The sequence below is a fragment of the Eptesicus fuscus genome, chromosome 1 (assembly GCF_027574615.1).
Source record: "Eptesicus fuscus isolate TK198812 chromosome 1, DD_ASM_mEF_20220401, whole genome shotgun sequence".
NCBI lineage: Eukaryota > Metazoa > Chordata > Mammalia > Chiroptera > Vespertilionidae > Eptesicus > Eptesicus fuscus.
In genome coordinates, this window is record NC_072473.1 from 23,172,234 (window position 1) to 23,186,580 (window position 14,347).

At 39.2% G+C, this 14,347-nt stretch overlaps 1 protein-coding gene across 2 annotated transcripts in view; it reads right to left on the bottom strand.

The window, feature by feature from the left end:
- DMD (dystrophin) overlaps positions 1–14,347 on the bottom strand; it is a 1,914,059-nt gene that overhangs the window by 1,676,634 nt on the left and 223,078 nt on the right. For both annotated transcript variants that reach the window (XM_054720874.1, XM_028129748.2), the window contains exon 8: positions 1,362–1,481. In XM_054720874.1, coding sequence (XP_054576849.1) covers positions 1,362–1,481 — 120 coding nt within the window. The remainder of the gene's footprint in view (positions 1–1,361; positions 1,482–14,347) is intronic.

A 14,347-nucleotide genomic window follows, 5' to 3' on the forward strand; every position in this document is an offset into this window, starting at 1 on the left:
GCAGTTCAAGGGTTTTCTCTTTTTTGTTTAATAATGGCAAGTAAGATAACATTGTAGATTGGCAATCTAAAGCAGTAACCTGAAGAAATGACATTTCCCTGGGCTAAAAAAGAAACCACAACTCACATAAAAAGAGAACAGAGATAAGGCTTTAAGAAATGCTGTGATAAGTTTAGTAAGAGAAACTATGTTTAGAACAACCTTGAGTAGATAAAGCTATTTAAACCCACACTGATTAAATCCTTAGATGTGTCAGACTACTGGCTCTGAACTATCACAAAGGAAAGGCAGGAGTTTGGTGAGTACAAAGAATACCTCAAAAACAATCTGTAATTGTATATATATATATATATGTGAATGTATGTGTCACATTGAGAACAATAAATTGTATTTTTCCCATATTATTGATGGTTTTGTGTATGGATTTTGGCTTTGTTGAAATTATTTTAATTTTTTACAGTAAAACCTTATTATTCCCAATTAGGAAGAGAAGAGAAAAATATGATAATATCCACATTATCCTTTGTTTATATGTACTGGTCATGTTTCCAAGCATACAGTTACTATGACTCATGTGAGTGAGGGCTTAAAAGGCTAAGTATCATGACTTTATTTATACAAAGTTATTAAGTAGCTAAAATGAATCTGTGTTATTTGTGATTACTCTTATGGGAGTAGTGATTAGGAGGAGGATCAAGGGGAACTTCTAGGGAATTGGTGATGTTCTGATTTTTGTCAGTGGTAGTTAGATGGAGGTGATAATTTATTGGGTTATGGTTAATGTATTTTTCTGCACGCATGCTATGGTTCAGTAAAATCCTTACTTAAGAAAAACAAACACCACAAAAACAAAAATAAAAGGCTAAGTATCTGCTCCAACAAAGCTCTCATGACTTAAACATGCTGCTATGACCTCATCAAGACTATAACTGAAGACTTCCAGGAAAAAAATACACTGCAGGTGTTCAATTTATGTTATCTGATTGAATGTAATGCTTTTTATATTTTTTACCTTTGTCCTCTCTTAGACGGCATAAATAATATTCCCTTGATCAATTATCTAATACATGTTATTCAACTATAATAAAAAATTAATCTGCATTTATATATTTCCCCGAAGGCCAGGAAGCTAGTGTGAGCAAACAGTATATTGTTGATGAAAGGGAATTATGTACAAATGGTACATCATTTGAATTAGTTCAAATAAATAAATACATATATACACATACATATACATGTATATATATATTGCACTCAATATTTGTAATATACAAATTATCTTATAACTTTCTAATTGTTTTCTAAGTAACAATTCATTATTTTAAATTTCATATTTAGTGTATTAAAGAAAATCATCTCACCTTAAGTTGTTCTTCCAAAGCAGTGGTTGCACGATCTCCACTAGATTCATCGACTACAACCACCATGTGAGTGAGAGAATTGACCCTGACTTGTTCCTGTTCTAGATCTTCTTGAAGCACCTGAAAGATAATTTTTTAAAGTAAATTAAAATTTTTTCCCAAATGAATGATTTCTTTCTGCCATGTTTTGGGTAATATACTTTTTTTATTAAACTAGAACCAGCTAAGATACTCAGCAAAATTTGCACATTTCTACCATCAATTGACCTTAAAAGTATAAAGAGAGCATCTGTTCAGAAAGGTGTAGCGGTATATTCTGCCCCTTATCCCACCTCCTCTCACTTTACAAGGACTTTTCACCTAAAATTACCTGCTGCCTCTGGCATCTTCAATGTCTCCATCTCTACAGCAGTTCTCCATTATCAACCCAAACAAAACATACTCTGCTTACCCAAGTAACCCTCCTGCTCCTCCCGTAATACTAGCATGTGTTCCTCTTCACTGAAAAATATTTTGTGTGTTTTTTTTATAGTTGCTCTTTCCACTTCCTTACCTGACTATTCTCTTTGCCCACTATCCCATTAAAACATCCCTGTAAAGTTTGCTATAAACCTCCAGGTTCCCAAATTGAACAGCCATTTTTTAAATCATCTTACTTGACATTTCAATTACTAACCTAATTAACCACTCATTCATTCTTGTCATCCTCCTATCCTGAGCTTCGATTATCCTCCCACCTCACTTATTGCTGCATTTTAGCTTGTTTGCTTGTTCCTTCTCCTCTGCTCAACTATAAAACAGATGTCACTCCTCTATCTAAAACCAATGGATTTCCATCATGCTAAAAAGGAAAATACAAACTCTTTACCTGAATTTTTTTCATGATCTAGCACCTGCCTACCTCTCCAGTCTAACACTGCACATCATTCCTGTCCACTGATACTCTTTCAGCGACCTCTTTGTTTCACAAATGTGCCAAGCTATTTTCTTGCCTTAATTGTTCTCCCTCCATTTCTTTAAATAATTTCTCCTCATTCAGGACTCAGTTTATTTAATTTATTTTTTTGTGTTCACCACATCAAGTCTCCTTCCATCACCATTTATGCCCCCTTTACCCTCTTCTACTTCCCCCAACCCCCTTTCTCTCTGGTAACCACCATACTGTTGTGTGTGTTTATGAGGTGTTTGTTTTTCCTTTGATTAATCCCACAGTTTAAGTGTCACCTGCCCAGAGATGCTTTTCATGCAGATGCTATCTAAATCTGCTTCTTAGTTACTCTTTTTCTATCATTTTTTAACATAACATTTTCACTACTCAATATTTTCTTATGTATTAGTTTAGTCATTTGTTGCTTGTGTTTAATTACTTTATCACTACATATTCCAAGCAACTAAATATCGATTAATGTTGGTGAGGGCAATATGCACAGATATGTTCATCCCTTCTCGACTACATAAGGATTATAATGCAATAGGCTGAATTAGTTTTTTTAAAAGTATAATCACTGATGAGGACAGGTAACTACAAAACAGTATTACAATCTTTAAAAAATCATAGTGTAAAAAATAGAGAAAAACGCATAGACACAAACAACAGTGTGGTGACTGCCGGAGGAGGTTGGTGAGGGGAAGTGGCAGAGGATAAATGGGGGATATATGGTGATGGAAGGAGAATTGACTTGGGATGCTGAACATACAATACAGTGAACAGATGATGTATTGTAGAATTGTGCACCTGAAAGCTATACAAATTTGTTAACCAGTATCACCTCAATAAATTGGATTAAAAGGAACAAATTAAATAAAAATCATGCTGTATGATTGTTTATACAGATAAACATGGATAATCAGTGGGATAAATAAACAGTAAACAGAGGAGAAGTAAACAGAGAAGGCTGCGCTTGAACCTAGACATCTTGCCTGGGAGGTCCAGTTCCCCCAAGATATTATCATGATATACTGATTATTACTGGAAAATCCCAGAGAATATGCAAAACTTCTAGTCATCCATTTTGCTTCTTAGAACATTTTTTTATATAACAAAAGAATGGAGAAGCAAGTTTGGCATAAGGCCTGTTACTTTCTGGAAAACCTGCAGCCCCTACTCGTGAACAATGATGCTTGGCATCTATCAGGCTAGCTTACTTATTCAAACCCTATGGCAGGTATAAAAGAAAGTTATTAGGTTTGGCTTTAAACTAACTCAAATACATGACCATTTTTATCCTAGGACTTTTGTTCTTCAGGTCTGAACAATTTAAAGCAGTATAAAATCACTTACTTTTACTCCCTCTCTCTAGATTTTCACGCTACATTTTCAAGTGAAGCAATTTAGAATAAAATGACTATGCATCTATTTTGTGTGCGGAGTGTATACTGTCGATCACGCCTTTGACATTCCACAGCTTACATTGGTTAATAAAACCCTTTCTGCTCTGAGGCCGAAAATGGAAACATTAACATTCAGAGTTGTCCTTGAAAGTCATGTTGAGTCTGAGGTTTTCTGAATTATATAAGCCAGGATCGGGAACATTTCAAATGTGATAGCCAGGAATTTTAAAAATAACCATTACAATAATATTTTGGTAGCCAATATAGCATAAGTTGGTTTATTTAATTTGGCCAATTCTTTTTTTTTCCCCTATCACTCAAGTACAAGAGTACATATGATTACATATATTAAAATCAACCAGAAAATAATGCAATACTGTTCAATTTGTAGATGTAAATTGTTATTTTTACTGTTTTGACATATTTTAGTAAAGGAACTTAAGTATTGTTTGACACATGAATTGCTTACTGTCAAACCCAGATTGAGTCTTTTTAAAGCGTATGTGATTAAATGTATTATATATTTTCTCCAGTACTTGGATTTCCGATTTTGTTTTGATTATCTATTTGTTTTATAATCAGAAATTGCATTCTTTCCCTATTGATCAGGGTTTACATTTTATGCTTTTTGCTGCAGTGCAAAATAACCACTAAAGCTAGTTGTGAACTGATAGTTTTAAAATCACATAAGAAATACCTGGACTTATATTGAGTAGAGGAAAGTGTGGAAAACAAACAAACAATCAAACAAAACAGGAAAGGCTCTCCATAGTGGATGAAAATCATAAAGAGTGAATAGCACTGGGGTAGATTAGCATAAACTCTATTTTCAGTTATTTCCAGTATCTCTTCTCTCTTCTACTTATTTAAATTATATTTCTTCTTTTGCTCCTAATCAGAGATTAGAATAAAAAAGGTTAAACTGGCCTTTCTGAGCAGTCAGCAGCTGCAAGACAGAAGCTACTACAACTCTGTAATCGTTTCCTTTTACCCAGTCCATAACTCTGAAAATAATTATTAATGAATATCATAGCATTAGCTAATCATCCATATCAGCAAAAGACAAAACACTATAAAATAGTCAATGCCCAGAGTTCATTTTTTTAAAGGCTGATTGTTAAAAGCAGCAAAAATGCCACACACAAAAAGGTGGGTCTAGAAAGTTAAATTTTTCTGCCAACCTAAGTATCCACGAATCAGGGTCATGATCATTGGTATAAAGTATACCTTCCTGCTTCCTTCTTTGAGTAAACATGGGTTCTCAAGACTACTACTTTTTAAAATACATTAAAGTTGTATAAAGCCATTTTAAAATTAAATTTTAATTAAAGATTTACTTCTTATGGATTTGAAGTCCCTTTAGCTAGTTATATATAGTAGAGATTTACAGTTGATTTGCCAATTAAGCCTGAAATATGAGCCTAATACAGATGTACCCACAGAGAAGTACACTAATATTTCTGCCTATCCTATCTAATAATAGACAAATATGCAAATTGACCATACCTCCGACACACCCAAAAGCCATGCCCACAAGCCATGCCCACCACCCATTCAGAGCGAGTATGCAAATTAACCCAAACCAAGATGGCTACAGCCACAGAGAGCAAGGTTTCCTAGGTAACAGAGGAAGCCAAGCTTTCTGCCAGCCGTTGCAGGCCTAAGCCTCCACTCAAGCTACAAAGTTTCAATTATAGAAGGTAAACAAATTCAAACAAATGGCGGCAGAATGGAGCTTGAGAGAGCAGGCCAGGGTTGCTGCCGGCAACAGGGGAAGCAAAGCTTTCTGCACACCCTGGCCGGGCCCACCCGCTTAAGGCAACAAAGTTTCAATTATAACCCCAACACAAATGGCTGCCAGCCTCAGAAGGAGCCCCAGGCTTGGCTCTGCTCCAGGATACAAAGTTTCAATTGTAGAAGGAAAATAAATTCCAGATACCAGGGCCTCCGCTTGTGTTGCCAGGGGGCGTGGCCCGCCTGCAAACCACCACAGGCCCCTCGCTCAGGCCGCCCCACGCCCCAAGGGAACCCCACCCTGATCAGGGACACTCTTCAGGGCAAACCAGCTGGCCCCCACCCCTGTACCAGGCCTCTATCCTATCTAATAAAAGAGTACTATGCAGATTGATCATCACTGCAACACACAATATAGCTGCCCCCATGTGGTCAAATATCCTGACCCCATGTGGACACAAGATGGCCACCACAAGATGGCCAGCAGGAGAGGGCAGTTGGGAGGCACCCGGCCTGCAAGGGAGGGCAGTTGGAGGTGATCAACCCTGCAGGAGAGGGCAGTTAGGGGTGACCAGGGCAGCAGAGGAGGAAAGTTGGGGGCAAACAGGCTGGCAGCAGAGTGGTTAGGGGGTGATCAGGCTGGCAGGCAGAAGCGGTTAGGGGCAATCAGAAAGGCAGGCAGGTGAGCAGTTGGGAGCCAGCAGTCATGGATTGTGAGAGGCATGTCCAACTGCCCGTTTAGGCCCGATCCCAGGGACATCCCTTGAGGGGTCCCAGATTGGAGAGGGTACAGGCTGGGCTGAGGATAATGCATTCAAGTTAAAATGTGGTAATATTGTTAGAGTATGTTTTTCTTTATTAAAAGTATATGAATTATTTACACACACATACATACATACTGGATATTTTATTATGTATGTCTTGCCATTATTTTTATTAACATAATGTATTTGCTACACTTACCATATTTTTAAAATATCTGTCATGCTCTTAATTAAATTTCTATACCAATATTAGATAGATACAAATGTCAGCAACATTTATTTTCTAGTGTCAACTAATGATCTTTTTTTCCTTATGACAAGAAAAAAGGCCATTGTGAAAGTTAACATTAAAAATGCTTAGATATGAAAACTTAGATTTTGTTATACCTCTGTAAATAATTATATTTCTTATAAATTATTTTCTAGTGAAAGTACCTGACAAAATTTGCTATTCCCTTAGTTCATAATCACAATTTTATGATTTTAAGATTTTTTCTTCTATTTCCTTTCAACATCAGTGGAACTGAATTCTTCTTGCTCTGACCCATGGTCAAGTTGGTTTTTAAAAAACTGGCTTAAGACAACCACTGGAGAGAGAATCATTTCAGTGCTTACTTCAGACTCATGCTATTATACTGTGAAATAATGCCTAGAAAATAAAAGGCATAAAAATATTCAAGTCTATGAAATTATTTAATTTAAGGCTTAGAGGAAGTAAAGAGCAACAATTAATCGAAAGGTGGACTAATAAAAAACACAAATAAGCCCTAGCTGGTTTAGCTCATGTCGGGGAGGCAACCAAACAATGTGTCTCTCTCACATCAATGTTTCTTTCTCTGTGTTTCTCCCCATCTCTCCCACTATCTCTAAAAATAAATGGAAAAATATCCTCAGGTGAGGATTAACAACAACAAAACACCAACAAGGTTGGGTCTCCTGTAAGCTACATAGGATAGAATACAATATTTCCCTTGGCCATAGTATATGCTCAGCAACATGGAAAGGAAAGGGCAGTGGTTGCCTAAGTGCATAGTTTATTTTATTATTCCTTCAACTTCAACGATTAACCAACAGTAAATTGCCAACACTTGCAGGTCCTACGTACACACACACACACACACACACACACACCTAGAAACAACACAAATCATGGGTTCTGCATGGATGCCAAAGCCATCTACTGCCTCTCACATGTCACTTTCAATTAATATAATTACAAAGGTGTTTAATAAAATGTTATGTTTAAGTAATTTGTCATTTTTTAGCTTAGTCAAATAAATGTGCACAAAAGGAAAGACTAATGAGCACAAAAGTTGGATCAAATATAAAATTTGCAAATAATCTTAAGAAACCAGAAGAGTTTCTGGGAACATGGGCTAAGTCCAACATCTGGGAAAGTAATTATCTTGGAAAATCCATTGCAGGACCAAAAAAAAAATATCCCTACTTATGAACAATTAGCTAAGTCAATACATCTGGAAATGAACTGATTTTATTTTCATATAAAAGTGTCCTGGTCAACGCGCCCCTGGGTCCGGGTGAGGCCGTGTGCCCCTGGATCCGGGTGAGGCCACGCGCCCCTGGGTCCGGGTGAGGCCGTGTGCCCCTGGATCCGGGTGAGGCCACATGCCCCTGGGTCCGGGTGAGGCCACACGCCTCTGGGTCTGGGTGAAGCCGGATCCCGGGTCCGGGTGAGGCCGTGTGCCCCTGGATCCGGGTGAGGCTGGGTCCCGGGCCCAGGTGAGGCCGTGCACCCCTGGGTCTGGGAGAGGCCATGCGCCCCTTGGTCCGGGTGAGGCCATGCGCCCCTGGGTCCAGGTGAGGCCACATGCCCCTGGGTCCAGGTGAGGCCGTGTGCCCCTGGATCCGGGTGAGGCTGGGTCCCAGGTCCGGGTGAGGCCGTGTGCCCCTGGATCTGGGTGAGGCCACGTGCCCCTTGGTCCAGGTGAGGCCATGCACCCCTGGGTCCGGGTGAGGCCATGCGCCCCTGGGTCCCAGGTCCGGGTGAGGCCGTGCACCCCTGGGTCTGGAAGAGGCCACGTGCCCCTTGGTCCGGGTGAGGCCATGCGCCCCTGGGTCCGGGTGAAGCTGAATCATGGGTCCGGGCGAGGCCGTGTGCCCCTGGATTCGGGTGAGGCAGGGTCCCGGGTCCGGGTGAGGCCTTGCGCCCCTGGATCAGGGTGAGGCTGGGTCCCGGGTCCGGGTGAGGCCACGCGACCCTGGGTCCGGGTGAGGCCAGGCCCCTGGGTCCGGGTGAGGCCTCGCGCCCCTGGGTCAGGGTGAAGCTGGATCCCGGGTCCGGGTGAGGCCGTGCGCCCCTGGATCTGGGTGAGGCCATGGGCCCCTGGGTCTGGGTGAGGCCACGCGCCCCCTGGGTCCGGGTGAGGCCACGTGCCCCTGAGTCCGGGTGAAGCCGTGCCCCTGGGTCCGGCCGAGACCAAACCAGAGGGAGTCGGACCTCCGTTACCACCATTTGTCCACCATCCAGAGCTAAGGGGTCAGTGCCGACATGTACACATAAGGAACTGGTGGACATTGAAATTGGGTCTCAAAAGAACTGTTGGTCCAGAAAGAAACTCACTACAGACTGATTCATTTGCCTGTCAGCATAACTATTATTGCTCGTCTCACTTTCAGTTCTTATAAGTATATCTCTAGTGACACATGATCTTGCTTATCTAGGGGAAATGATGAACAACACAGACTGATGAACAAGAACAGAACCAGAAACAAGGAGGCATCGATCGGACTATCGATGGGGGGTGGGGGGGAGGGGGGAGAGATCAACCAAAGGACTTGTGTGCATGCATATGAGCCTAACCAATGGTTAAGTTCAACAGGGGGTTGGGGCATCCGTGGGGAGGAGTGTGGGATGGGAATGGGGGGATGAGGACAAATATGTGACACCTTAATCAATAAAGAAATTTAAAAAATAAAAAATAATAAATAAATAAATAAATAGATAAATAAATAAATAAAAGTGTCCTGGCCAAATCAGAAAGTTTTACAATTTCTTAGGAAATGATGGGAAGGTAGGCAATTTATTCTTTGCTTCACCGCTTTTCTTGTAGACATTCTTACTTCCTTCTTTCCAGCACCTCTGCACAGGCTAGGCTCTCTACCCCCTGCTTCCCTGAAGGAAATGATGTGGAAATGATTAGCCATTTTATTGTAAGTCCAATATTCACTTTGCTAAGCCTTGCTGGTCACAGTATTGTCTAGTTCCCCATCAGAGTCTATTTATAGTATGTAATTTTGTTGTAAATTTGCTGAATATTTTAAATAAGCTTTCTCAATTGGCTCTCCTAGAAAAGCTTTTATTTTCATACCCACTTACTTCAATATGATCCCAAAGTTGCATTAGGCTTAATATCAGAACCTATTTTTAATCTTTCTGTCATAAATAAATGTTTACATTTTAAAATCTTTATTAACATAGAGCTCAAATTTTTTTAAATTATAATTATTTTAATTTTGTACATATTTGTGGTTATTTCCCTGTTTTGTGTGCTTGTGCTTCTTTGCTTCTTTTTATCTAATTATTAATTTATTTTATGTTAGTCCTTTAATCAATGAGACAGTTCATTAATAAACCATGCTTAATGGAAAATAAATAAATGTTTATTTTTCTGCCAACTCCTGAACTACCAAAGTTCATTTCAATGAAGACATTTGAAAGATTTTAAAAGCACCTAATGCTTCCCAATCACAGAAAGAGGGCTTAATAAAAATGAAAAATTATTTTAAAACAGAGTTGACAATGTACCCCTACACCTTTCAGAATATAAATAGAAAGGGCATAGTATGGATGTTAGACTGACAAAAATACGTTCATGTGTAAATATGTGGGACTTGAAATCAGATTTCCTGGATTTGATTACTGGGTGCATTGCTAAGCAGCTCTGTGACCTGGAGGAGATTTTCAACCACACCAAGCCTCAGCTTCCTAATTTTCAAAACTGATAGTAAAGGTACCTATTTCTTCAGGAGGTTAGGAAGACTGAATAAGCTATAACTGGTTAGCACTTTACCTGGAACATAGTATGACCTCAAAAAATATTAATAGCTAGTTAGTTCTAAAAACTCATATTGAGGCACATTCAGAACAAACACTTTAAACCATGCTGCAAGAAGCCAATATTCATCTAATTCACCCTCATCTAATTCATGCTAGCCACCATCCTCTAATCAGCATAAGTACAGGAAAGGAATGTGGTTTTGGAAATCCAGGAAAAGAAAGGCTGAAGTTACAGCAAAGTTATAGAATCTTTTTTTAAACTTTATTTTATTTAATTAATTAATTAATTAATTTATTTATTTTTAAAATATATTTTACTGATTTTTTACAGAGAGGAAGGGAGAGGGATAGAGAGCTAGAAACATCGATGAGAGAGAAACATCAATCAGCCGCCTCCTGCACACCCCGCACTGGGGATGTGCCCGCAACCAATGTATGTGCCCTTAACTGGAATCGAACCCGGGGCCCTTCAGTCCACAGGCCGACGCTCTATCCACTGAGCCCAACCAGTTTTAGCAAAGTTATAGAATCTTAAGAAATATATAATAAATTGTAAATCCTTACATAAGACTTTAACTTCCAAGTTATTTTTTAAAATATATTTTTTATTGATTTTAGAGAGGAAGGGAGAGGGAGAGAGAGATAGAAACATCAATGATGAGAGAGAATTATTGATCGGCTGCTTCCAGAACTCCCCTCACTGGGGATCAAGTCCTGCAACCTGGGCATGTGCCCTTGACCATAATCCATCCAAGGACCTTTCAGTCCACAGGCCGACACTCTATCCACTGAGCCAAACTGGCTAGGGCCAACTTCCAAGTTATTTACATGACATTAACAGTAGCTTTAAACAAACTGATCTAGTGGTCTCATATGTTGCTAAAGATTAGCATTTTCAGAGGGGCTATTTCTTGGAGTGTGGACAGAACTTAATCCTATATAATAAAAGGTTAATATGAAAACAGACAGAATGGTGGAACAACCAGAAAAATCAAACAACTGGTCGCTATGACGTGCGCTGACCACCAGGGGGCATGTGCGGAACATGGTGGGCTTTGGCTGCATAGGGATGATGGAGCAGGTAAGCGGAGCACCAGACCAAGGCGGGGCACTGGTCGCTGTCATCTCCCTGGCATTGGGGCGAGCTTCTGGTGGTTACTGAAAATTCTTTGTTTCTGTGCGCCGCAGTCCTGCTGCCAGCACCAGAGCCGCCACTTGCACCCACTGCCAGCACCAGTCCTGATCGCACCAACAACCAGCTCCTGAGCCACCACTCGCACCCATTGCCGGTGCCCAGCACTGGTCCCGATCATTTGGGGCCATCAGTGGGTGCGAGTGGCACCTGCCAGCCCTGATGGCCCCTGAGTGCTTCTCCACCACTCCCTGCTCCTGAGGAGTGATCAGGGCAGCAGCCACTGCTCACACCTGCTGATGGCACCGGCCCCACTTGCATCCACTGCTGGCGCTGGCCCCAATTGCTCTGTGCTGTCAGCAGGTGCGAGTGGGGCAGGCCGCGCCATCATGAGTGGGAGCAGCAGCAGCAGGAGCAGGGCTGCTGGCAGACAGGGGACTGCGGGCCATGGCAGTAAGAGGGGCTGGGTGGGGGCACAGAGGATGGGCGAAGCCCCACCCCTGTGCCTACCAAAGGTGTATGAATTCATGCACTGGGCCCCTGGTCACTAAATAATAGACCTCAGTTCTCCTGCCTTTCCTCTTCTCTCTACACTCCATGAATGCATACATCCATGCATCTCATGTATAGCTACACCACTGAAATCAGAAGTTAACAGTGAACACCAAGAAAATCTAATAAATAATTACAAAATTCCTTTAGCCTGATAATGATTGCTGAAAAAGAAGAGAACAGGCTTAGTGGGAGAGATTGTTGGGGTGAAGGTTTCAGGTACAGCACAGAAAGTCATATGCAGTGATTGGCTAATAGTATATAGATGTGATATTCAATCCTACTGATTATCCTCCTGCTCAAACATTATCACCATTTCCATCATAAGCCTATTTTCTTCTATGTTCCCTTTCTAGTCCCCCTTTTCCCTTGGTTTTAAAGAAAGAGCTACAGGATAAATGTTGAAAAATAATTTCCTTAAGAATTTTGATTTTGAGCATTTCATACACAGCCACCATCTGTGTACTCTCTTTCCCCATTGCTGACTTCGAGTTTGAAGACGTAAATGCATTCTGTCTCTCTGTCCCATCCATCCAGACATTCCCAAGCCTGGGGAACCAAGTGCAACATTTGCCCAGTCTCTTTGCTACTCTCTACATTTGCTCCAGCCTCTAACATCTCTGCTAGAGGCAAGCTTCACTGAAATCTGTAAATAGAGGGAAAGAATCTGGGTTCAAAGCCCAAGTCTATCAATAATTTTCAAGTCACCTTGGGCAACTCCTTAACCTCTCTGAACTTATTTATATATCTGCAAAGTTAGGGATTAAAATCCATACAAGACAGGTTTAGTATTGGAGTTAAATGAGATAATATATTAGAATCAGCCAACACAGTGTTTAGGAGAGTTGGTAGGTAGATAATGGGAAATGCTTATTTTCTTCCATTTCTGACAGCATCAACTTATCATTCCATTCCTACACTGCAGTCCATGGAAATAGCCCCTCTGGGCATCAGCATTTATTCCCAATAACTTTGATAATCATATTACATATCTTTTAATTACTAAATATTCTCAGTGTGCTGAAACTATAGAATATCATGTAAAAGTACCTGATTTAGTAGTTTTCCCATTCTCAGTAGCTATGACCTAGATCTTTAATTGTTTATGGAATATAAAATGTTAATAAGTATAAATTATCTCTGAAAAATGTAGTTGTTAAATAAGAGAGTACTACAAATTGTACCATTAGAAATCATTTTGTTCACAACAGAAATATTAAACATAAAATAATAGCATACAGGTTCCCCAGTTCACAATGTTATATCCTTTAGAAAGAGACACAGTGCCATCTTAACCCTTTCTTTTAACATGAGATTGGATGTATGGCCATATATTTTGTTATATAAGACACATGAATGTATTTTTTAAGAAAAATAATTATCTTGAAATTCACATTATCATATCTGTTGTAACTTTCTCATGAAGAATTTTCCCCTAAAAGTAATTCTAATATGTTTATCAATTTATATAATTGATTTTCATTATTAATGTATTATCTGTTCAAGGAAACAAAATTAATTGCTATTGGTTCAGGAAAATATAAATACTTTACATGCTACTAATCCAATAAGTGAGAGATAGGATCCTTTGTCTTACGTTTTTACCCTCCCCAGGGTCCAGAAAATGCTAATAAAGATGCATTACAGGAACAAATAAGTATAAAAAATAAACTTTTTTACTTTGATGTAGGGCCATTTGTTTATTTTTTCTTTTGTATCCCTTGCCCTAGGAGGTATATAAAAATTATATATATATATATATATATCGATAGATAGATGGATAGATATAGATATAGATATAGATATAGATATATAGTTATAGATATAGGTATATATTGCTATGATAAATGTCCAACATTTCGCTGCCTATACTTTTTTCTAGGAGTTTTATGGTTTTAAGTCTTACATTTAAGTCTTTAATCCATGTTGACTTTATTGTTGTATATGGTGTAAGTTGGTGATTTCGTTTCATTTTTTTGGATACATCTGTCCAATTTTCTGAACACCATGTATTGAAGAGACTGTCTTTACTCCATTGTATGTTCTTGCCTCCTTTATCAAACATTAATTGTCCATATAGGTGTGGGTTTATTTCTGGGCTCTCTATTCTGTTTGTTTTTATGCCAGTACCATGCTGTTTTGATTATTATGGCCTTGTATTATAGTTTGATATCAGGTTGTGTGATTCCTTCAACTTTGTCCTTCTTTCTCAATATTTCTAAGGCTCTTCATATTTTTGTATTATTATAATTATTAAAATGATTACTGTAATTATTAAAATGATTGACTTATAATTTATAATTCTGTGAAATATATCATTGGTATTTTTATATCAATTGCATTGAATCTATAGATTGTTTTGGTAATATGGACATTTTAACAATGTTAATTCTTCCTATCCATGAGCATGATATATGCTTCCATTTATTTGTATCTTTCTCAATTTCTTTCCTCA